The following is a 24,458-nucleotide window of genomic DNA, read 5'->3' as shown; positions in this document are numbered from 1 at the left end:
TCGCTTGCCGCTTGACCCATCAGTCCTCGCCGCCCAGGCAGCTGATCTGCTCCGCAGCGCGGCAGCAGCGAGGAGCCGAAGATGGGGTTTCCCCATTGCCTGGGCAACGGGGAAACCCCATCTTCGGCTCCTCGCTGCTGCCGCGCTGCGGAGCAGATCAGCTGCTGCGCGGCCGAAGGAACCTTCCCTGGGTGCCGCCCGCCGCCCATGCAAACTCCACCATCTGCGCATGTGCGGCCATGAAAAAAAGTGTGCGCATGTGCAGATGGTGTCTACTTCCGCAACCCTACATCGCGAAAAATCGATTATCGCGAGGGGTCTTGGAACGGAACACTCGCGATACTCGAGGGATCACTGTAATTCCTTTTTGCTTTAGTTTTATTGAACTAGTTTGTTTTATTGGACTTGGTTGTGAAATATGCGCATACAAAGAGCCAGGGATTTTATTTTTACTCTTAGGAAAATCTCTAACAAGGGCATGGGGGGGGATATTTCACACATACATATCTATTGCATTTCTTATTACAAAATGTATTTTTTTAAAAAACAACCCATACCTATTAAATAAGCAAGCATCAGCGACAAGGAAGCATCATTTCAAAACGTGAACAAATAATCTCTTTTGTTTCTTTTCAGTGTTAGAATAAATTATTCTATCACTGCTGATTGGCAGGTATAAAATTCAAAGCTATAAAAGAGATGGGAAAGTGAAAAGGCTGACCTTGGTCTTTAGTTTGTATTGTTCGAGGCCTCATATTTTTGAGTGCCTCATATTTTTGAGTGAAATGAATAATGCTTCTGGACAGAATGCTGAAAACCTTTATGAGAAACTACTTGAATGAAAGGTATCAAGAAATATTCTGCTAGTCTAACCCAGTAAGAAAATAGAGCAAATAATTTGTAAAAGAAAGTATGGTGGGGGGGGGGGGGAATGTGTTATTCACCAAATCATTGCCCAGAGACCAGCAGTGATGCTATGCTGCTAAATTAGCCAGCTAGTAAAAACTGCAGTAGCATATCCTTTTGAAATAGCTCTTTGTAATAAAAAAAGAGGAAGCAGTTGAACATAGTCACCTGAAGCCTTTATGGGAGTGAAACGAGAGTCCTTCTAAAACATCATTATAAAACCTGCTCTACTTTTCTTGTTCAGGGGGAAAAAATTCATTCTTTCCAATCCTGATGCCTTTGCATTTTCTTGAGTTTCAACTTCTGGAAGATTGCATTGGTACTGAGATAGTTCTCTTCTTTCAGTTAATAATAATAATAATAATAATAATAATAATAATAATTATTATTATTATTATTATTATTATTATTATTATTATTTATTGGATTTGTATGCCGCCCCTCTCCGTAGATTCGGGGCAGCTAACAACAATAATAAACACAACATGTACAATCCAATAATAAAACAACAACAACTAAAAACCCCTATTATAAAACCAAACATACACACAAACATACCATGCATAACTTGTAATGGCCTAGGGGGAAGGGCCTATCTCAACTCCCCCATGCCTGGCGGTATAAATGAGTCTTGAGTAGTTACGAAAGACAGGGAGGGTGGGAGCAGTTCTAATCTCCGGGGGAAGTTGGTTCCAGAGGGCCGGGGCCGCCACAGAGAAGGCTCTTCCCCTGGGGCCCGCCAAACGACATTGTTTAGTCGACGGGACCCGGAGAAGGCCAACTCTGTGGACCTTATCGGTCGCTGGGATTCGTGCGGTAGCAGCGGTTCCGGAGGTAATCTGGTCCAATGCCATGTAGGCATTAAAGGTTGGTCCCATTCTGCTCAAAAGCCCAAAGCAGCTATATTCTCAGTCATATCTAGAACCTTTTGATGAGTAAATAAATAATACTTAGTATATTGTTTAGTAAAAACAAATTTTCAATCTGAAATGTAAGAGTTCCAAAGGGGGGTAAAATCTAATAGAGTCAGAAAGACACGAAGTACTTGAATACTAAAAAAGTTAGAACTTAATCCTGTTGTGTTGATTGGGAGTTTTTCTGGCTTCAGGGATAATGGTAAAGGGATAATGAATACTTCAGCAAGTTCGATGATGTCAGGCCCCAATACCTAAGAAAGACATGCTGAGTTTCTTCTAAACCAGGGGTGTCAAACTTGCATCTCATCCAACTGGACATGGGTGTGACCAGTGCATGCCTCATTGGGCATACAGCACAGGAGTTTGATAGCCCTTTATTGTTCCTCATGCATAGATGAAATTTTGCCAAACTAAAGCTGATTACTTGCATAATTAAAAGTATACTTTGAGAATCTTTAGGGAGGACATGTCTTAACCCTCTTCCTGCCAACAAAGCTATCTAAACCCATGATGGTGAACCTATGGCTCACGTGGCACAGGTGTACACAAAACCCATATCCACCAGCACACAAGCCATTGCCCTAGCTCAGCTCCAGCACACATGTGTGTGCCAGCCAGCTGATATTTGGTTCAGGCAGAGGCTCTGAGAGGAGATTTTCAGCCTCTGGAAGCCTTCAAGGGACGGGAAGGTGTTTTCATCCTCACACAGCGCAAGGGAAGACTCTGGAACCTAGGGAGGGTGAAAACAGGTGTACTTGGCCTGCTGGAAGTGGGGAGGTAGAGAGTCGTGGTGTGCATGTGCGGAGGGGGCATGTGGGAAGGTATTGAATATGGATGTGGGCATCTAAGGGAAAAAAAGGTTCACCCTCACTTTGCTTCTCTGGAATACAATGCCACCCACCCACCCAGAATCCAGACTACATCCCATCACATAAGAAACTCGTTTGCAAGGACAAGTAGTTGTGAAAAAGACAAGTCTGACTGATGCATTCTTTTTTGATGTTGCAGTCCTGCCAAACATTTTAGTCATGTTTTCATATCTGAATTGCAATTCTATTTCTGAATATTAAAGATAATAAACATAAAAATCAAATTTCCCAGTGTAGTCAAATCTTGCAAACTTGCTAATCCTCCCAAGCATCTTTTAAGAACTTTAAGAACTCTGAAATCGTATTTTCATATTTGAATTACAGTTCTATTTTTAAATATTAGAAATAATATACATAGAAATTAATTTACCAGTATAGTTGAATGATGTTTTGCTTGGCTATGTTAATGTTTCAGCTATCTCCTGCGGAATTCCAAAAGCTCCATTATATGGTGGGATATTAACTACAGATTACTTGGTAGGCACGTACGTTACTTACTTTTGCAATGATGGCTACCGGCTCTCCTCCAAGGAACTAACCACTGCATCCTGCCAGCCAGATGGCACATGGGAGCAACCATAATAAAACACCTCGCTGTGTAGGTAAGCATAACCTAAGAAGATTATCTTTGCTTCATTGTTAAACAGTTAAAGATCATTACTAGATTTCACTTTCCAAATAATTATAGATGTAAAGGATTGTCAGGTAATGAATGAAGCATCCATAGACATAAGTGAGTGTGTACAGGTAGTCCTCCTCTCACAACCATTCAATTAGTGACTGTTCAAAGCTACAACAGAACTGAAAAAAGTGACTTATGACAAATTCTCGTGCTTACTAGTGTTTATTATTGTAGCATTCCTATGATTATGTGGTCGAATTTAGGCTCAGGTGGTTACAGCATCCTGAGGACACCTGATCATCATTTCTGACCTTCACAGGGAGCTTCTGACGAACAGAGGTAGTGGGGGGGAGCTGGATTTGCTTAATGACCACCTGATTCACTGAACAACTGCAACTTAATAGTCATAAAATTGAATGCAATTCACTTTGCTACTGTCTTGCTTAGCAAGGGAAATACTGGTCCCAATTGTGGTCATAGATCAAGGAAAGGTCAAATAAAAAACTTAATGAATGTGGAACAGATATTATTGTAGGTTGCCTTCACTTAATGTTCATTTAATGCTTGTCCTGTTTATCATTATAATGACTGCCCGGTTTATCATGTATTATTATCATGTCACCCCTAGTCCTTCCCTTCACTAGACTAGCCATGCCTAATTCCTACATATGATTAACAGTTGCAGACACTGGGTATGGCTGGGTATAGTAGTGTTCTAATATTTGAGGGGTCCACTGTTGAGAGGAAAGGGTCAAGCTATTTCCCAAAGCAACTGGAGGCCAGACAAGGAATGACTGGACAAGAAGAGATTCAACTTGAAAGGAGGAGAAATTTCAGGGAAGGCAATTGAACAGCTTGCCTTTGGAAGTTGTGGGAGTTTTATCTCTGAATGCTTTCAAGAAGAGACTGGACTTTGCCATCTGTCAGATGTTGGTGTAGGGTCTGCTTGGGTGGCAGGTTGGACTAGATGACATACTGTCACGGTTTGTGAGTGATTAAAATCCGTTAAGATCTTAACCCTGCGGAGGTGATAGATAGAAGCCTAGTCATTTGTTCAAAAACAAGATTTCTTTATTATAAAAACAAAAATAAAACATGTCTCGAGGGACAACATAACAAATACGTGTTCACATGATGGAGGATAGAAAAGAGAATGGAGAATGATGAGGAAGAAGAAGGAAATGATGTTAGATTTGGCAGGATATTACATCATAATAGGAGGATCTTAGTAAGGCACACACAGTTAACTCTTTCATTACTGAATGTCTCTGGGGCTGGCAATTTTTCAGCGTGACACATGCAAGGTCCCTTCCAACTCTATTAAGCTGTATCATCTTTTGAAGTGTCAGCTTTCTTTTGAAGTTACAGTGGGGATAAGAACTACCTATACTGGACTTGGGGGTTAAAAAAATCCAAGGGAATTTTCCTCCCAAACTGCCTCTGTAGAGAGAAATCATAAATTTGGCAGAATATTTCCTAGCTAACAATTCTATACAGCTGCATCTCATAAAATCTTTTGCCTTAAAAAAATATGTTAGTCAGAAGAGATGGAACCAGACTTATTGCAGTTTGAACTCTGTGTAGTCTTGCTTTAAACCAGCTTTAATTCATATAAACTACATAGTTTTAAAGTAAGATTTATTTTCCTAAGCAGTTTAAGCACAATATGTATTTATTTCCAAATTCTGTGGACATCTTGACAATCGTCAGGCATGGTGGAATTGAAACATCTCCCCCTGGGCATGTTTAATTTATATATGGTATGTGTGTGTGTATGTCTGTTAGTATATGGGGTCTTTTAAATCTTTAAACATTTTAAAAACTGTTGGATTATTTATGATTTGTTGTTACATGTTGTGAGCCGCCCCGAGTCTTCGGAGAGGGGCGGCATACAAATCGAATAAATAATAATAATAATAATAATAATATAATCCTTCATTATACTGATGAAGCTAAAGGACAGGATAGATAGATGAGGACTTTCTTATTTCAATACTGTACTTGGGAAAATTGCTTAGCATCTACCAGATAGACTTCCTACTAATGGTCTTTTTTTCAAAGCGGTGGAAAGTCTATCTGTTTGATAATTTTTCAATGTTGAGAATGTTGAGAAATATGAATTTTATATATTTTACATTGTTTCGTTGTAAAATCTCTTCCAAGCTAATTGTTATCAAATGTCATTTTTTAATATTAGATTGGAGGTTTTTGTTGGTTGGTTTTGCTTATATTTTTAATAAGCTTCCAGTGAAGGCTTGTTTACTGAATCTATTTATTCATTTAATGAATTTATACATTCAAAATCATCATGATCAGACTGGAAATAAATAAACATTGCTGGAGGGAGATGCTATATACTTATCAAAAGCACAACAAAAAATAGAGCCCTCCTTTGAATACAAATGCATGTTTTATGCCCCAAACTTTAATAAGACAAGTCAAAACTTGCTCCCATTTTCTTTTAATGAGAAAAAACAGAAGTTAATTATTGCCAAACGCTATGCATATGGTAATGAGGATGATAATGATGATTGAAAGAGTGTTCCATTTGTATTTTCATAAGAAGAGAATGTTGCTTAATTCATAAAGGAAGAGAAAAATTCACTAATGGTGTAGATTTTGTTATGCTATATGTACATCAGGGGTGGGCTACTCCCCGGATGGGGGGGGGGGAATGCAGTGGGGTAACGGAAATGGAGCTCCACTCCAGAGCACCCAATTTGCACTGAAAGATGTTGAAAGAAAATGCATCAGCCATGCCCACAGTGTGGTAGTAAAAAATTTGGTAGCCCTTCACTGATGTACATATACACAACCTGACATCATCCATCCATTCTTTGCTTTTATATCTGGATGCCACCATTTGACATAGTGACAAGGAAGAATAGAAATAGATAAAGCAAATAGCTAATTAGGAAATTAAAATCAAAGTAAGTATAACAGAGAAAAAAGAAAGACCTTTGAGGTCTATTTAAGCCATCTGCTGCAGAACTTGTTTCATAAACGTGCACCAAAAACTGTGAAATCTCCACCTGCGGGCATCACCATAAAGGCAATTAAGCCAATAACACATAGTGAGGAAAAAGCCTTTAACCTAGAAAAGATGTGTAATGTGAATTATTGGAGGTGAGCCATCTTTTAGAGCTCTAAGTGGATGGGTTTTTTTTTAAAAAATGGCCAAGTACTCTTATCATTTTCAGTATTGAATACATTCAGATATATATAAGTATAGTAGAATAAGGTATAATTACAGTTGCAAGCTTTGTCACTTGTTTGTGCAATCTGTTTTTCCATCCTATAGCCAAGGATAGTGTTAGGAGGGAAATGTTATGACATATATTCATTTTCTGATAGAAAGAGTAATTATGGATAGATCCTAGTGATATGATTCTGCTGATATTAATAATTTAGCAGTCAAAAGTTAAATCAGGAATTCTCATTTTAATATCCTGCTTCAAAATGTATGATAATCATCTGAATTCCAGAAATGTTTATATAAAGAACATCAAATCAAACATCAGGAATATTCTGATCAAATAAATAAAAATGTTTAAACTCTAATAAGTGGTCCACTAATTAATTATTTTGAGCAATAAAACAAACATTCTCTGCAGCCAAAAATAATAAAATAAACTGAAGCAAAAGCAGAATTAGCTACAGTCTCCAGATTACTGTGCAATGGTTTAATTTATGAATTAAGATTAAGTTTCATGTCCTAATACATAAACTGATATAAAGATCGATGATGTGAACTCTCAAAATATATTCTTTTTTAAAAAATTTCTATTTCAAGTTGTTACCTGCCCAAGCATTAATTCATTTACGTTGGAACACGGAAGGTGGCGAATAGTGAACGGTTCTCACTACGAATACAAAACAAAAGTAGTTTTTAACTGTGATCCTGGCTACCATGGATTGGGACCAGAATCCATTGAATGTCTTGCCAATGGAACTTGGAGCTGGAGAAACGAGAGACCATACTGCCAAAGTAAGTATTCTACTATTAGTTTTTTGTATTCAAATCCCAAACACGTCCTCACCAGCAATCAACATTGAGATAGGCAGAGATCAAGATTAATACTAAATTTACAATTAAGAAGAACATGTTATTTTCAATTTACAACAGTTCATTTAGTGACTTCAAATTACATGGCACCGAAAAAGGGATTTATGAACATTTTTCATCCTTATGACCATTGCAGCATCCCATGATCACCTGATCAAAATTCAAACACTTGGCAACTCGCTATTATTTTTGATGCTTGCAATGTCCTGGACTCATGTGATCACATTTTTGACCTTCTGATAAGCAAAGTCAAATGAGACGCCAGATTCACTTAGCAATCAAAGTGTTGGTTATGACCTTTAAAGCCCTTCATGCCACTGGACCAGACTATCTCCGAGACTGCCTTCTGCCGCACGAATCCCAGCGACCGATTAGGTCCACAGAGTGGGCCTTCTCCGGGTCCCGTCAACTAAACAATGTCGGTTGGCGGGCCCCAGGGGAAGAGCCTTCTCTGTGGCGGCCCCGACTCTCTGGAACCAACTCCCCCAGAGATTAGAACTGCCCCTACTCTCCCTGCCTTTCGTAAACTCCTTAAAACCCACCTTTGTCGTCAGGCATGGGGGAACTGAATCACCTCCCCCGGGCATGTACAATTTATGCATGGTATGTTTGTGTGTATGTTTGCTTAGTAAATGGCTTTTTTAAAAATATTTTAAATTATATTTAGATTTGTCATGAATTGTTGTATCCTGCTGTGAGCCGCCCCAAGTCTGCGGAGAGGGGCGGCATACAAATTTAAATAATAAATAAATAATAAATAAATCATGTTATTAACGTAATAGCACAATTGCTCACTTAACAACTGTGACAAGAAAGGTTGTAAAACGAGGCAAAATTCACTTAGCAACTGTCTCCACTTAGCAACAGAAATTACTCCAATCTAGGAACTTCTGATTCAGGCAAACAAGCTATCAGTAAACAACAGCACCAAAAACATTCTGAGCAATAGTGACTACTACTATATCAATAGAGATTAAATCCAATTCCTTTCTCTTACTGATAATGTTATCTAGTTTGGTAGTGAAATGTCTGCAAGAAAACAACCAAGCTCAGAGAGCACCAAGGATCTTACCGCTCAATCCTGAACTGCAAATATTAACATCTGATGGTATCATTCATATTGATTCTTATATTTTTATTGATCCTTATATTCAATACTAATTTATTTCCAACATCCTTGTGTTCATCTTGAAGACCAGCAAACTGAATCTTAGCATCCTTTTTCAATATGGAAGCTTTTTCATATGAGGATAATAAGCCTTATATCCCCATCCTGGCATTAGTGCTGGGGGAAAAAAATCCCATGGACTGTGTCAGTAGAACTTTTAACTACACAAGAATATCCTTGAAGCCTCCATAAAGCCAACATAATCATTTGAGGCTCATGCCTTTAAAATAAAGCACATTCAACAGTTTTATTCCCTGTGTAATTTTCAAAATCAGATCTATCAGTAGTCACAGAATAAAATTTATTTCATAGCACAGTATTGTCACTTTAAAAAGGGATTTATCAACATTTTTCATCCTTATGACCACTGTTTAAAATACAATACAGATTATATATTTTTTCTTCAAGTAGGTCTTAATAGGAGACAGTCTTAAAGGTTTTAACATTTTCATTTTTATAGCTGCTTTTTAAAAACTTATTTTTAATTTATTTTGCTGTTGGTGCGAGTGCAACATATATCTCAAATATGTATATTTCTTCTTTTCAAAGTCATTTCCTGTGGAGAACTTCCTACACCTCCAAATGGGAATAAAATTGGAACTCAGATTACATATGGCTCAACTGCTATCTTTACCTGTGACCTCGGATTCATGCTGGTGGGCTCAGCGGTAAGAGAATGCCTCTCTTCTGGACTATGGAGTGGAACTGAAACCAGATGCTTAGGTAAGGAAACACACTGGATATATTTGTTTTAAAAACGAGTTGGATATATTTTAGTATCTCGTGTAATTTCCTTATAAAAATTCAGACTTGAATAGTATATTTCCCGAGGCATTTGCTTTCCATTTCACTAGTGAGTCTTTTGGATTTGTGAACATGTGGCAGATGAATCAATTTCATTGAATGATGTTATCAATAATTAAAGTTAAAGTATGCCATCCATTTAGAAACATAGAAGACTAATGGCAGAAAAAGACCTCATAGTCCATCTAGTCTGCCCTTATACTATTTCCTGTATTTTATCTTACAATGGATATATGTTTATCCCAGGCATGTTTAAATTCAGTTACTGTGGATTTACCAACCACGTCTGCTGGAAGTTTGTTCCAAGGATCTACTACTCTTTCAGTGAAATAATATTTTCTCACGTTGCTTTTGATCTTTCCCCCAACTAACTTCAGATTGTGTCCCCTTGTTCTTGTGTTCACTTTCCTATTAAAAACACTTCCCTCCTGAACCTTATTTAACCCTTTAACATATTTAAATGTTTCGATCATGTCCCCCCCTTTTCCTTCTGTCCTCCAGACTATACAGATTGAGTTCATGAAGTCTTTCCTGATATGTTTTATGCTTAAGACCTTCCACCATTCTTGTAGCCCGTCTTTGGACCCGTTCAATTTTGTCAATATCTTTTTGTAGGTGAGGTCTCCAGAACTGAACACAGTATTCCAAATGTGGTCTCAAAATTTAAGGCAAAATGATTATCATAGGGCAATTACATTTTTCCAGAGACCAAGTTGTAATTTTTTTGAATCAATAGTGTGCTTTTAAAAATTACTATTAATTAATTATTATTTATTTATTTATACTGTATGTTTTGAATGTAAAATACCACTTTCTTCAATGGACATTATTTACTAAATTAATTTTACAATGGTGGCATGGCAATTTTTAGTTTAAAAATTACATAGGACTTAACATTCTTGACTGTTGCTAAATAACTTAGCTAGTTTAGATTTTAATTGGCAGTGCTTTGACTTTTCTATGCAAGACAAAATATGAATCACCTTTTAAATATACTTTTAAATATTCATCTGAATTTGAAATAAAGTGGGTATACTTCTTTGGTGATATTTTTTTTCTAGACTGTGTTAAAGACTAAATATCAGTTCCTGCTGATCTGCTGGTTTTATGTAGGGTTTATTTATTTATTTATTTGCTTAATTTTTTTGTTTGTTTTTTAATGATGATATAGAAGTGTTTGTCACTGTTTTCTTCCAATATTGTTTATTGTTCCGAAAATACCCTTTCATTCAGTCCTGCCCCTGCAGTTCTAAACAAGGCCAGATGGATGTTTCTTTCCCATAAGGAGAATATTCCAGTACTTGAATAAATCTTAAAGGCTACTCTCCTTATTCCTTTAACAGACATATTTAATTACTGCCTAAGAAAGTATTTTATATGGGACAATAAACAGGATGCAAAACCTAGTGGATACATTTAGTTATTTAGAGAGAGAGAGAAGTTAGAGAGATAGCATTGGACCAGAATACCTCCGGAACCGCCTTCTACCGCACGAATCCCAGCAGCCGATAAGGTCCCGTCAACCAAACAATGTCATTTGGCGGGCCCCAGGGGAAGAGCCTTCTCTGTGGCGGCCCCGGCTCTCTGGAATCAACTCCCACCGGAGATTAGAACAGCCCCCACCCTCCTTGTCTTTCACAAGTTACTCAAGACCCACCTATATCGCCAGGCATGGGGGAACTAAGACATCTCCCACAGGCTTTCTCATATTTTATGTTTGGTATGTATGTGTTGTATGGTTTTTAATAGTTGGGTTTTTTATATAATTTTTATTATTAGATTTGTTCCATTGTTATACTGTTTTTATTACTGGTGTGAGCCGCCCTGAGTCTTCAGAGAGGGGCGGCATACAAATCTAATAAATTGAATTGAATTGAATTGAATACCAAGAAGTTCCCTAAAGATTGGACTCCAACATAATTTCTGGTCCTGGTGACCAACCCATATTGGATCTTGCAACATTTAGTTATTTGCCTTAAATGTTTTAAGTATTTTGGAGTGGTGGAGGGTGAAGCTGAGTGGAACATTCTATATAACAAATGTATTTCTGCTGGAATGTTATAAAAAAAAGACAGTAATCATTGAAATATTTTCTTTCTTCTATTAGGCCCAAACACTAATCCATGCAATCCTTTTTATTCTTTAGACTTTTGATCTCTGCCTTTTTCAATTTTCAACATTTCCACAATTCTCTCCAAATATCACTTTATTTTTATGTCCCTTCCTCTTGACTCAATCGCTGTTAGGTCATATATTTGTTTTGCAATTATGTCTCCACTCATTCTATATGATCAAATACTTCAGCTTCCTTTTTTGCATACTGTTTGTTCACATTTGCTGTTCAGACGTAATTCACGAAGCATCCATCCACTGCTTATGCTTCGATGCCTACTTTACTCAACTTCATTTGATGTTTCTCCTGACATACTCCACTCTCATATAGTGAAGTGGTCAGAAGCATCCTCTTACATATGGCTTGTTGGAGCTTATTCTGACAAATATTGATTTCTCACAAAACATTGCATTTACCCAGCTTTAAAATTTCTTCAGCCCTTTTGCCATTTTCCCCCTGTGAACAAGCTACTATCTAAGATACACAAATGGATAGGTTTGTTCTAGTTTTTTGTTAAATTTTATGTAACGTGCAATCATTCATCCCATTTTGCCTGTCAAGCACAACTACCTTGGCCTTTGATGCCTTAATTTTCAGATCAATATTCTTTTTTAAATCGTACACTCTACTCTAGGTCACTCTGGTTCTCAGACAACAATCTAACATCATCTGAATACAAACCTGTACATAAAATCATATCTGTAACAATGTTCCTGTCAGAATGGCCAATTTTCCAAACAAACTTTATTTCCTTCTTTGTTCATTTCTAATGATTGTAAGCTTTCTTGATATAATTGCAAGCATTCTTGATATAATTATCCAGTTTTTGTACATTTTTTTTACCTCCACTATATACCACACTTATACCATCCAGCAAGCAGCCTTCAACATATGTAAAACATGATGTAATTCCAGAGGTGGCATTAAGTCATTTCGGACCAATTCGGGCAAACCGAAGCCATTTTGAGAAGTTCTATGAACCAGGATATACCACCTCTGGTTGGACCCACCCTCACAGCCCTGCCCAGTAATGGGCAGCCAAAAGTTTTACTGCCACACTGTGGATGTGGATCATTTTGTGGGTGTGGCTTGCCGGTCATGTGACTGGATAGGAGTGGCTTGCCGGCCATGTAACCAGGTGGGAGTGTCTTGAACGATCATCATCAACCTCACCAGTGTCGCTCTCTGAGGTGACAATTTGCTTCATGTTTCCCGCACTCTCCTTCCTGGGTTGCCCCCTACCTCAGGCTGGGTAGCTAGGCGACATTGTTTAGTTGACGGGACCCGAAGGAGACCAACTCTGTGGGACCTAACCGGTTGCTGGTATTGATTGAAGGAGGAGTGTCTAGGTGTGTGGGAGTGGGGTAGAGAGGAAGAGGAAAATCCCAACTTGTCAGTAAGCTAAGGCTGTTTCACTATCACAATTCTCAGATGAAATTCTTGAAATGTAATCAGAATCTTGCCAAGAAAGATGACATTTTCAGGTTTATCTTTTCAGGTATCATTTTTCCTGCATTATGTAATAGGAAAGTTGAGATTAACCAGGGAATCATGAAAATATGAAGAATCTGCTAGGCCTTGCAATTAGAGCTAGGCTAATACGCAAGATAAAACCAGCTGCTATTATTATTTAAAAAAACTAGCATTAATGGAACCAGCTTCCCGTGGATATTTGCACCGCCCCACTCTCCTGGCCTTTCTAAATGCCCTAATTACTGGAGCCCCACCCAAACACAGGTGGCCTCTCTTATCTCCTGTAATATGTCCTTACTTGTCTCTTCTACGCATAATTCTGCGCTTACGTGGGTCCAAGACATCTTCATCCGAATCAATGGAAGATAAAGGAGATTGGCTTCCTGGGCTGTGTGCCAAGCCCTCCTCTTCCAAGTCACTCCTACCTTCTTCTTCGTCCGAGGAAACTAAACTCTGAACTGACTCTGTCAGCAATAACACAGGCCTATGACATGTTGAAGTTTCCCCTGCATCCACCTCCACATTCCCTGGGGCAGGAGCTGGGCCAGAGCCAACCACAACAACATCACAGTCTTTTTTTAAAAAAATTGTAGTACCCAGGCTAGTTCTCAGTGGGGATTGATATTGAATCAATAGTTTGAAGTGGATTCTAAGCAGGACTTAAGAAAAATGTTTTTGTTCTTTTCCTAAAGAAAAAATTCAAAGTATTTCTTTGTAATGGACAATAGTTGAATCACTGTCATATTTTCAAACATGTTTAAAATTTTAGGGCTCATTTTTAGGCATGAATTGCAATGGGTTAAGAATTATGTAAATAGAAAAGAAAATTATCAAAGGAGAGTTGACAACAAGAGGGACTAAAACGTCCCTAAGGTGTTTTTTTCAAGAGGCAACTGAGCTTTCTGGTTTTTCTTTGAAGATATTTTGCTTCTCGTCCAAGAAGCTTCTTCCATTGTAAAGAAGGGGGAGATTTTTAGGGGGACTAAATTTTTAGGGGGACTAAAAAAACATGCAAGTTTTAATAGCATTTTAATGTTGTGGGTGTTCTCTTGTTCTTCCCATGATCAAAGACATCATTGCCTAGACATCATTGAAAGAAGAACTTGAAGCATTTGAAATGGGCTGCGGAATTTACTCCCCTTCATTGAAAAGAAAGGGAATTAAACAACCCACTCTGGGATGGTTACGCGTAAAGAGTTACCAATTATCTGTAATATTATCATTGTTAAAATCCCTGTGCATCCTCTTGTTCACTGCATAATGAGACAGTCATTCTGGAAGATGAGCTGGGGGTGGGGGGATAGAGTGGTTTCCTTGGAGATGAAATTGACTGTAAATTGGAGCTCTCACATATCGGAAATTGTATTATTTTATTTCCACAATCCATATATCTTTTTCTTCCAAAGGAGAAAAATGGAATCATGCATTTTAGCACTTAGCTAATGAAGAGAATTGAGGTTTGTGTATCTGTGCAAATGGATTTTCTCAATCTATAGGTTTAATATTGCAGTCTTGTAGTTAGTGTAGGCGTATTAACTTGAGTTTGTGGGTGAAAGAGTTGAGACAACAGTTAGCATCCACAATGACCATTTCTAACACATTTAACTATAAGTGGCTGGTAAATTGATGGAAGAAATGTGGGTAGATTGCTCCCTCTACACACATTCACACACCCACACACAGTTAAGAATACAGCTAAAATACATGAAGGATAAGCAAACTATTTCTGGGACAATTAAATTGGAGGTACCTTTGCTCCTACCACTTCAGATATAAATGAAGATTCCAACAGGAATGGCAATAAAAAGTTTTATATATTTCTGTCCTGATCCAGTTTTGGAGAATTATTTAAAACATTCTACACTGGTACAGTAAGGTAGGAATGATTGACATTTAATGCGACCAAGGAAGATGTTGAAGTATAGTGTCTGAATTATTTGTTGGAAAACATTTTTTTTTTACCAGTTCTGTGCTATTATGATAAAAAAAAAGGCTGCAGAGGGATTGTGAAGAAATAGCCATCTAGTTAAGTTTTCACAGATAGCTCTTTGGTTCAAGGTTACTTAGTAGCATTAAAATCTAACACTTTAACCATTTCATTGACTCTCACAATATTTATTCAATGAAGATACGAGCTGCTTGGGAGAAAAGATAAAATATAAAAAAATATTATCCAAACAGTAAATACAAAAGAATAATATTAATCATATTGGTAGAAGAAAAAGAATGATGTCCCCATTTTTAACCATTGCTGTACCAATTTCTGTGCTTTATTTTAGCGGGTCATTGTGGAATTCCAGAGCTTATCGTTAATGGTCAGGTGATTGGTGAAAATTATGGATATAGAGATACTGTTGTATATCAGTGCAGCCCTGGCTTTCGTCTCATTGGTTCTTCTGTACGGATATGCCAGCAAGATCACAACTGGTCTGGTCAGCTTCCATCCTGTGTGCGTAAGTAACAAAACAAAGATTATCGTGTGCTTTATGATATCTGGTATTTCTAAGACAGTTAGAATTCTCTTGTTCAACTAAATTAGGACTGTAGTGTTTAGAAAGGACAAATTCTGGAGACAGATTCTCCTGGAGAAAATCTATTCATGCAATTGCTAAGAGTGGACATTGTCTTGATGACATATAATAAATCAATGATGCCAAGAATTCATAGTAAGAAGAATAGGATTGCAGCACATTTGTATCTATCTCAGTATCTTGTAAAAAGCAATGCTACACTGAAAGCAAAAAATAATACTTTTTTTTTAAATTTAGAATTGCACAGAATATTATTTTACATATTTTATTTATTAATATTTAATTTTATAATGAAATCCCATTAAAATACTGTATTATATATTGCTATAATTTGTATAGAATTCTGGGTACAAATCTTCTTATATCAATCAATTCAGTACATGTTTCTTGAAAAATAAATAAAATGAAAAATAAATATAATCAATGATGTAGCCATTAGAATTTTACATTCAGGTCAAGCAGGAATAAACATGTGAAAGCTTCAATAATATTAAAGTATTCATATCAATAGGTTATAACAAGAGGTTTTTTTCTTCTTTTTTCAATCTATTATTAGATTCATTAAACATTATTTTATTGCGTTTAAGACATATAAAGCGAACATATGTTGTGAATAAAACCTAACCTTTCTTCCCCAGGATATTTTCTGACATGCAGAATTAGTAGATATATTTCTAAATTGACTTTTAGGATATATTTAATTTAAATGTATTTGTGATTCTGATTATCACTGGACTGTAAAGAAAATATAAAAGCATTATGTTAATATTTACTATTTTGCTGATCACTAATGAGAAAACAAACTTAATTTATAAAAATAGAATCTGCAACAAAATATTCTGTTGTCCCATTCACCTTCCTCTTTCTTCTGTCTGTCTTAGCTTTTCTATGATCAGTATTCAACATTCTGAAATATAAGATACATTTACAAGTACTTACAAGTTAGGACATTAATGAATTGGAAGTAGTAAGGATATGGGTGTGAATCCTGACAACACCATTGTTTTGTCATGCAATATTTTCTCTTTTCTGTGCAGAATCACCCGTGTCATCTCTAAAATATTGCACAAAGTAAGAGATTAATATTGTTAGCTATGTTATCTAATTATAACCATATTCTTTCTTTCTTCTTCTGATATTAGCTGTCAGTTGTGGTCATCCAGGAAGCCCAATTTATGGACGAACAAGTGGGAATGGTTTCAATTTCAATGATGTTGTGACATTCTCCTGTAATACTGGCTATGTTATGCAAGGACCAACAAAAGCCCAGTGCCAGGCAAATAGGCAGTGGAGTCAACCGCCACCTATATGCAAAGGTAAGGTTTGGGGGAAGTTTATAGATGAGATATCAAAGAAATGGTTATTTTAATGATAGGGACTATGCTATTAAGATTCCACTTAGACAACATCAAATGGAATTGTACTTTGGATATTTTGATTCTTAGTCTTCTGTTCAAATTCTTTTTTATTTATAGAAATGTCTGCAGCTAATATGGACATATCAAAATGCTAGCTATGACTCTTCAGAGGTCCTTAGTACTCTCTGAACTTTTTTATTTTCTTGAAGATGTTCCATTACTCAAACTGGGTAACATTACCTAATTTAGATAAAGAAATGTCTGCAACGGAATTAACTCCCCACCGATGTTCGTACTGTTCCTACCCTATTAGCTTTGCGTAAGGCCATGAAGACCTGCTTTGCCGGCAGGCCTGGAAGTCATGAATCAACCACTATCATGGCCAAATTGTATGAATGTCATGTGTGCATGTTAACATTTTAGTTTATTATGGCTTTTAATTAAAATTTTATAGTTTAGATTCTATATTTGACTTCTTTTATTGTTTTTTGTAATTTATACTGTTGTAAGCCACCCTGAGTCCTTCATGATTGGGCAGCATAGAAGTCAAGATAGATAGATAGATAGATAGATAGATAGATAGATAGATAGATAGATAGATAGATAGATAGATAGATAGATAGATAGATTAGATTAGATTAGATTAGATTAGATTAGATTAGATTAGGGTAGGTAGGTAGGTAGGTAGGTAGGTAGGTAGGTAGGTCGGTCGGTCAGTCAGTCGGTCAAGAGAGCACCAAGTAACTTTCATTCCAAAACTGTAGCTATTTTCTTCTATCCATTTAATCCAGCATTAGCACAATTGTATTTGATTAATATATACAGACAGTCTTCAATTTATGACCATAATTGAGCTCACCATTTTAATTAACTTGTTAAGTAGCTCACCATTTTTGGTATCAGACAGTTTTTTTGCAACAACAAGGAAATAAGTGCAATTTGCCACCAGAAAGGTTATATGCTGTCACGTAACCATGGAGCACTGCAAATAGCTACCGTGTTTCCCCGAAAGTAAGACAGTGTCTTACTTTCTTTTTATCCCCAAAAGCCCCACTACGTATTACTTTCAGGGTATGTCTTATATTGGAAAAAAATTGAAAGGGTCGCGTTCCCGAAGGCGGCATCTCCCCAGAGTCCAGAAGGGCAGCCGCGGGACAGGAGCCTCGTGAGCCCTTTTCCAAGTTCAACCTCAGGGCTCCAGGGCAGCCTCCTCAAGGGCGACAGCCGCCCTCGTTCTCCTCCTCTTCCTCCTCCTCCATCACCGCCGCCACACCGCGCTGCTCACCCAGAGCGAGGGGAGGACTATCTGAAGAGAGCGCCAATGGGAAGGAAGCGCCCCGGATGGGTGGGGACTTTCCTACCTCTGGCCGGGCAGCTTCCCTTGCAGGGCCATTTCTGAGGAGCCCGCCGGTTCATAACGGTGGCAACCCGCGGCCGCCAAGGCAGGGCCCTCGCCCACCTCGACTACCGCGGAGAGGCTGCGCCGTGACCCCTCGACGCCGCCTCTTTCCTCCCTGCGGCTAACTCGGCTCTGCCGGCAAGTTTCACTGGCTCTCGAGGAGGCGAAAGCGAAGGCAGGAGCAGGTCGCTCGCTGCAGCAAGCCCCGCCGTCTCCGGCCGACAGCTCCCTCTAACGAGCCGAAGCTTAGCAGTCTGGCTTCGTCCCTCCGTCAGCCAAACTCCCCGGCGGGCTGGGCCTCAGCAGGTCGCCTCCCTCACAGCTCCCCTCCCCGGTCCCAGAAGAAGGCAGCGAAAGCGCGCCCTTCTTCCCGCTTAAAAAAGGAAGGCAGCTAGATGAGAGGGAGGCGGCAATACCCCCGTGTTTCCCCGAAAGTAAGACATATGTCTTACTTTCGGGGTACGGCTTATATTAGCCGACCCCCCTGAAACCCCTGATACGTCTTACAATCGGGGGTGTTTTACTATCGGGGAAACAGGGTATAAATGCAATTTGACTGCCAAGCAACTATAGAAGAGGTGGCCTTCAGAACTTCAAATCTGGGTCATAAGTCCCTTTCCCCACGCCCAAACTTTCAGAACTTAAAATGGTTATTATGTAATTAGTTGTAAATTGAGGACTACCTCTAGTAAGAAAATCCAGGGTCATATGCTAGATTATAAAATAAAAATATTACAGCATATTGCCCCTGTATTATCGTCAAGAGAACATCATGGGTGTATTTATGGAATATCTCAGATTTAAATAACTTTTTATTGGTAAATTACCTTTGTAGGGGTATTTCTGTGTGTGGGTAACAGACATTCCACAATGATTGACGCATGAAACAATGCATAAAACCAGGTTCAATGTATTTTGAAATTTGTTTGTCTTGATACATTGATCTTCTCTTTCACAGATTTTTGTTTGTATGTTTGGAGCTACACAAATTCTATAGATGTTCTCGTTCTTTGTAAAGTTCTCTTTAAAAAACCAACCCCATGCATTGTAATAAGTTAGCACCTACCCTCTCCTAGAGGAATGAAATATTGCAGGAAATATTAAATATTAAAATGGCAGGTTATATTTACCTGGATGAGGAAATGGAGAAACATGTTTTAGACCAGTGGATCACAACCTTTTATTGCCTGTGCCCCACCTAAGCATCTCTAAAATCCTCAACCCACCCCACCCTCCTGGTGACATATAAGTCTTACTATTCAAAAAGTGAACTCCTACTCATATGGAGGAAGCCTAAAATGGCCATTAACTTGGTTTAAACAAGGTTCCAATTGCCCCTATTAAAAATCAAATTGCCCCCCTGTGGGGCATGGCCCCCACGTTGGGAACCAGGGTTTTAGACAGAAAAATACTCACTCTTAGTAGCCCCTTCATGACTGGACCATCAAAGCCTGAGCCCAGCTCACTTTGTCAATGGGCAGTCTACACTACATAACAAAGATAGCATTAGCCCTCTGCCCATCTCACCACATGGCACCTGGGAAGAATGCATTAGTCATCACTCAAACTAACCTGGGATACAGACAAAGCTAAGTTAGCTAAGACCCCCGCCCCCTTAGAGTCAGACAGCCAATGGGATACACTTCTTACATAGGAACAGGAAACAGATTTAAGGTGGTGGGGCCCGACAGAGAGTATAAAACTCAGGCACTCTCAGCATCTCTGCCCTTCTCTTCTTCTTCAGCATCTTTGAGGCATGTGATTCCCCATTTTCCCCAGGAACTCAGAATCATGTGGTTCTTCTGTCCGCCATTAAAACCATATTTCAAAACAGCCTCCAGGCTTCTAGTTTTCCCCACTTGGAACCAAACTTTTTCCCCACTTGGAACATTTTCCCCACTAGAATCCAGAAGGATATTTCTTACAATAGCATCTTCTGATTAACATTAACACATTATTTGGAAAATATAAATGATTTGGGGGGGGGGGGGGATCACTGAACATTAATTTATAATAGTTTAAACTTTATTTTTCTAAAGATCAAAGTTAATATGTGTATTGATTGGAGTTTCTTTTTAAAAAGATGAAACATCCAGGAAATTCCATTTGTTTAAAAAGGGGAAATTGAAACAAATGAGTTCCTTTAAAATCAACAGCTTCTATCCATTTTCTTTCAACCCGTTCTTGAACATCCTGAGAAATAAATTGATTAGTGCAAAAATTAATCAAAACTGCCTGCTGGCGGCTAGTTAACTTCAAGCGAGCAGGTCCTTATTTGAAAAGTTAAGCTAATTTATTCCCTAATAGTGGGAAATAAAGAAAAGGGGGAAGTCAGAGGAGCATTCACGCAATGAAAATAAGTGAGGAAATTTGTAAAAAGTAATTTTAAAAAAAATCCATACTGAAGTGTGTAGGGTTGCCACCTACCTTTTATTTAGCATTCCGGCAATTATTACTGTTGTGTTATGTTTTTATACTATATAATGTATTGTGTTAGTTTCTTATTGCTATTTTTTCTTACATGTAAACTTTATATGTTGCTCCTAATTATAGCTCTTTATTTTATTATTTATATTCTGGTTTGTGTATGTTTGTGGGGTGTTGTAAAGTTTTCTTTCAGTAGGTAGCTTTTTTTCTTTCAGTTTTCTAATCTTGCCTGTAACTGAAATGTTCTGAGAATCCTTATTCACCATCCAAGTTCTAACCACACATGATCACGAATCCCAGCGACCGATTAGGTCCCACAGAGTGGGCCTTCTCCGGGTCCCGTCAACTAAACAATGTCGGTTGGCGGGCCCCAGGGGAAGAGCCTTCTCTGTGGCGGCCCCGACTCTCTGGAACCAACTCCCTGCAGAGATTAGGACTGCCCCTACTCTCCCTGCTTTCCGTAAACTCCTTAAAACCCACCTTTGCCGTCAGGCATGGGGGAACTGAAACACCTCCCCCGGGCATGTTCAATTTATACATGGTATGTTTGTGTGTGTGTTTGTTAGTAAATGGGGTTCTTTTTAAATCTTTTTAAATATTTTAAATCTATTTGGATTTGTTATGATTCGCTGTATCTTGTTGTGAGCCGCCCCGAGTCTGCGGAGAGGGGCGGCATACAAATCTAAATAATAAATAAAATAAAATAAATAAAATCACACTTAACTTTTTCAAATCAGTCATGTTGGGATAAGTGCGGGTATATTTCTTCCACTAAAGGACATTTCTTTCTAACCCAATGCTTTAATCATCAGAACAGAAAACACCAACTCTACTAATTTATTTATTTCTTATGATGAAAATTAGTTAAAAATGAGAAACTGCACTTACTGAAATGATTTCTTCATATCTAATGATGATGGGGAGGAGAAACATGTTTAATGCATGCTCTATAATTGATGTGATGGATATGGCTGCCACAGAGAAAGTGTAAGACTGTGAAGTTCAGAGTTTGAAATTACTTAGCTGCACCACTGGTTAGCATGATAGAAATTATTGAATGTATCTTGGCTGAGCTAGCAAGATATATTGTTGTGCAGGCAAAGAACACTAGGTATGCCCAATAAGTTGCCTAATTATTTTTGACAAGACAGATAATGACTATGAAATGTAATTTTCATTCAGGATAATATTTTGCAAGTACTGCAATATTTTGTATTAGCTTTAGGAAATTTGTATAAAGTGCTCCTTATTAAGTATTATATAAGATTATTGGAATAATAGTATATAAGATTAAGATTATGCAATTCTGTGGTTACATATAAGCAAGATAGGAATTTACTTACAATAAAGCAGTGCATTTTCATTAATATTATTTCTCTCCTAATTGATGCGAATTGGAAATAAAGGTGACTCGTTTTTTTAAAAGGAATGTGGATATTAAAAAGAACTGCTGTGCTTCAATATTAATTCTGTAAGGTTACAGAGACAGAGACGTTGGCATTAACATTCACATTAAATCACCATTATTATAGGATACATACATTATAGAATGTATACATACAGAATATAACGCATACTCCCTCTGGAGATACATACCGTCCCCTCCGTCCTGGTCTTTCATAAAGCTTTAAAAAACTACCCCTGCGGGTGGCTATGAGTGATGAGATTATCTCCGGCTATTACTAAATATGATTGGATTGGACTGGATGAATGTGTGTGAGTGCATATGGGATCTTTTAAAATGTGGTTTTTAAAATATTTTTTATAGTTTTATAGTTATTAAATTTCTTATATATTGTTATATTTAATGTTGTACGCCACTCTGACTCGTTTCAAGAATGACGGCAAAAAATATAATACATACATATATACATGCATGCATGCATGCATACATACATACATACACACACACATACATTTTTCAAGTTTTTTAATAAACAAAAAAAATGCATTACAAACACATAGTTTTTTTGTATTCTAGCATTAATTAATGTTAACTTTGCATGCCTTTGATATTATTTTCTAATGTGAAATATACAGGTTATGTCAAGTCCTGTTATTGTTCTTGTTTAGTGGTCAACTGTTCGGATCCAGGAATCCCTGGGAATTCTATAAGAGAAAGCAAAATAGAACATGGAAATTTCACCTATGGTACAGTTGTTTTTTATGACTGCAGTCCTGGATATTTTTTATTTGGCTCTTCAATTTTAGTCTGTCAACCAAATGGACACTGGGATAAACCTCTGCCAGAATGTATTAGTAAGTATTTTAAAATATTGGTGCATATAACCAGGGCCGCCATCAGGAATTTTGGGGCCCCATACAGCCTAAGTGTCTGGGCCCCCCTCCCTTCTTCCTTCCTTCCTTCCTTCCTTCCTTCCTTCCCTTTTTCTTTCTTTTTTCTCTTTTGGTTTTTTTCCCTTCCTTCCTTCCTCTTTCTTTCTTTCTTTCTTTCTTCTTTTTCTTTCTTTCCTTTTTTCTCTTCTTTTTCTTTTCCCTCCCTCCTCCCTCCCTCCTTCCTTCCTTCCTTCCTTCCTTCCTTCCCTTTTAAATTTTCAAACTGTCTTCTTCATATTCCTGGCTGAGGAATTCTGAAAGCTGCAGTCAACTGTCTTCAGCCATTGTCCAGCCCTGTGCTACGGACCCCTCCCTCCACCCCCTGAAGAGGCCGGGGGCTTCTTTCCAAAGCCAGTGGCAGTGATGCCAGAACCCCCTTCCCTGGGGATGGGAGCAGGGGGGGGGCTCCACTGGTCTCCCTCGACAAGACCTTCCGCAACACATCAGCCCTGCTGGGCAGGCCTCTTAGCCCCGCCAAAGAAATGGGGGTTAAGGAAGACCCCCACCCCCCACCTTGCCCCAAACACTGGCACTCTGCATAACCCATGCGGGGGCTTTGGCTTCCCCTCTGCAGAACAGAAGCTGGGGACCTCTCCCTCCACATACACCGGATCCCTATGGCCCATCCGAGGACTGGCAAAATAGGTGTGCCCCCCCCCCACCTGCTTTTCTATCTCTCTCTCTCTCTTTCTCTTTTTATCTCTCTTTCTCTCTCTACTTTTCTTTCTTTTTCTCTTTTTCTCTCCCTTTCTCTCTCTTTTTCTCTTTTTATCTCCCTTTCTCTCTTTTTCTCTTTATATCTCTTTCTCTCTTTTTTCTCTCTCCCAACCTCTCTCTTTCTCTTTCTATCTCTTTCTCTCCCTCCCTCTCTCTTTCACTTTCTCTCCCTCTTTCTCTCCCTCTCTCCCCTTCTCTCTTTCTTTCTCTTTCTCTTTCTCTCCCTCCCCCTCTCTCTTTCTCTTCCTCTTTTTATCTCTCTTTCTCTCTTTTTTCTCTTTTATCTCACTTTCTCTCTTTCTTTCTCTCTCTCTTTCTCTCCCCCTCTCTTTGTCTCTTTCTATCTCTTTCTCTCCCTCTATCTTTCTCTTTTTATCTCTCTCTTTCTCTTTCTCTCTCTATCTTTCTCCCCCTTCTCTCTGAAGTGGGGAGGGCCGGGTTGGCACCAAGGGAGCTCGAGACGGGGTGCAAAAGCAAACTACTCTGCCGGCCCGGGCCCACATCGGAAGGAAGGAAGGAATGGTAAAAGGGGCGATCAAGAGAGGAATGGGTGAATGAATGGACGGAGGGTGGGAAGGAAGGAAGGAAAGAGGGAAGGGACAGGAACAGAGGAAGGGTGCAAAGAAAGCAAGGAAAGGTGTGAAAGGGGAGAGTAAGAGAAGAAGGAGTGAAAGAAGGGAATGAGGGAGGAAACAAGGGAGGAAGGAGAAGGAAAGCAAGAAATGGAGGGGGGGAAGGAAGGAAAGAAAGA

At 38.4% G+C, this 24,458-nt stretch overlaps 1 protein-coding gene across 1 annotated transcript in view; it reads left to right on the top strand.

The window, feature by feature from the left end:
- Positions 1-24,458, top strand: part of CSMD3 (CUB and Sushi multiple domains 3) — a 615,639-nt gene that overhangs the window by 501,292 nt on the left and 89,889 nt on the right. The window contains 7 exon segments of the mRNA XM_070748648.1: positions 3,108-3,262; positions 3,264-3,294; positions 7,108-7,302; positions 9,098-9,271; positions 15,218-15,391; positions 16,612-16,785; positions 22,727-22,912. Coding sequence (XP_070604749.1) covers positions 3,108-3,262; positions 3,264-3,294; positions 7,108-7,302; positions 9,098-9,271; positions 15,218-15,391; positions 16,612-16,785; positions 22,727-22,912 — 1,089 coding nt within the window.

This window comes from Erythrolamprus reginae, chromosome 3 (assembly GCF_031021105.1).
Source record: "Erythrolamprus reginae isolate rEryReg1 chromosome 3, rEryReg1.hap1, whole genome shotgun sequence".
NCBI lineage: Eukaryota > Metazoa > Chordata > Lepidosauria > Squamata > Dipsadidae > Erythrolamprus > Erythrolamprus reginae.
The sequence above is the reverse complement of the archived record's forward strand: the minus strand, read 5'-3'. Positions and strand labels throughout refer to the sequence as shown.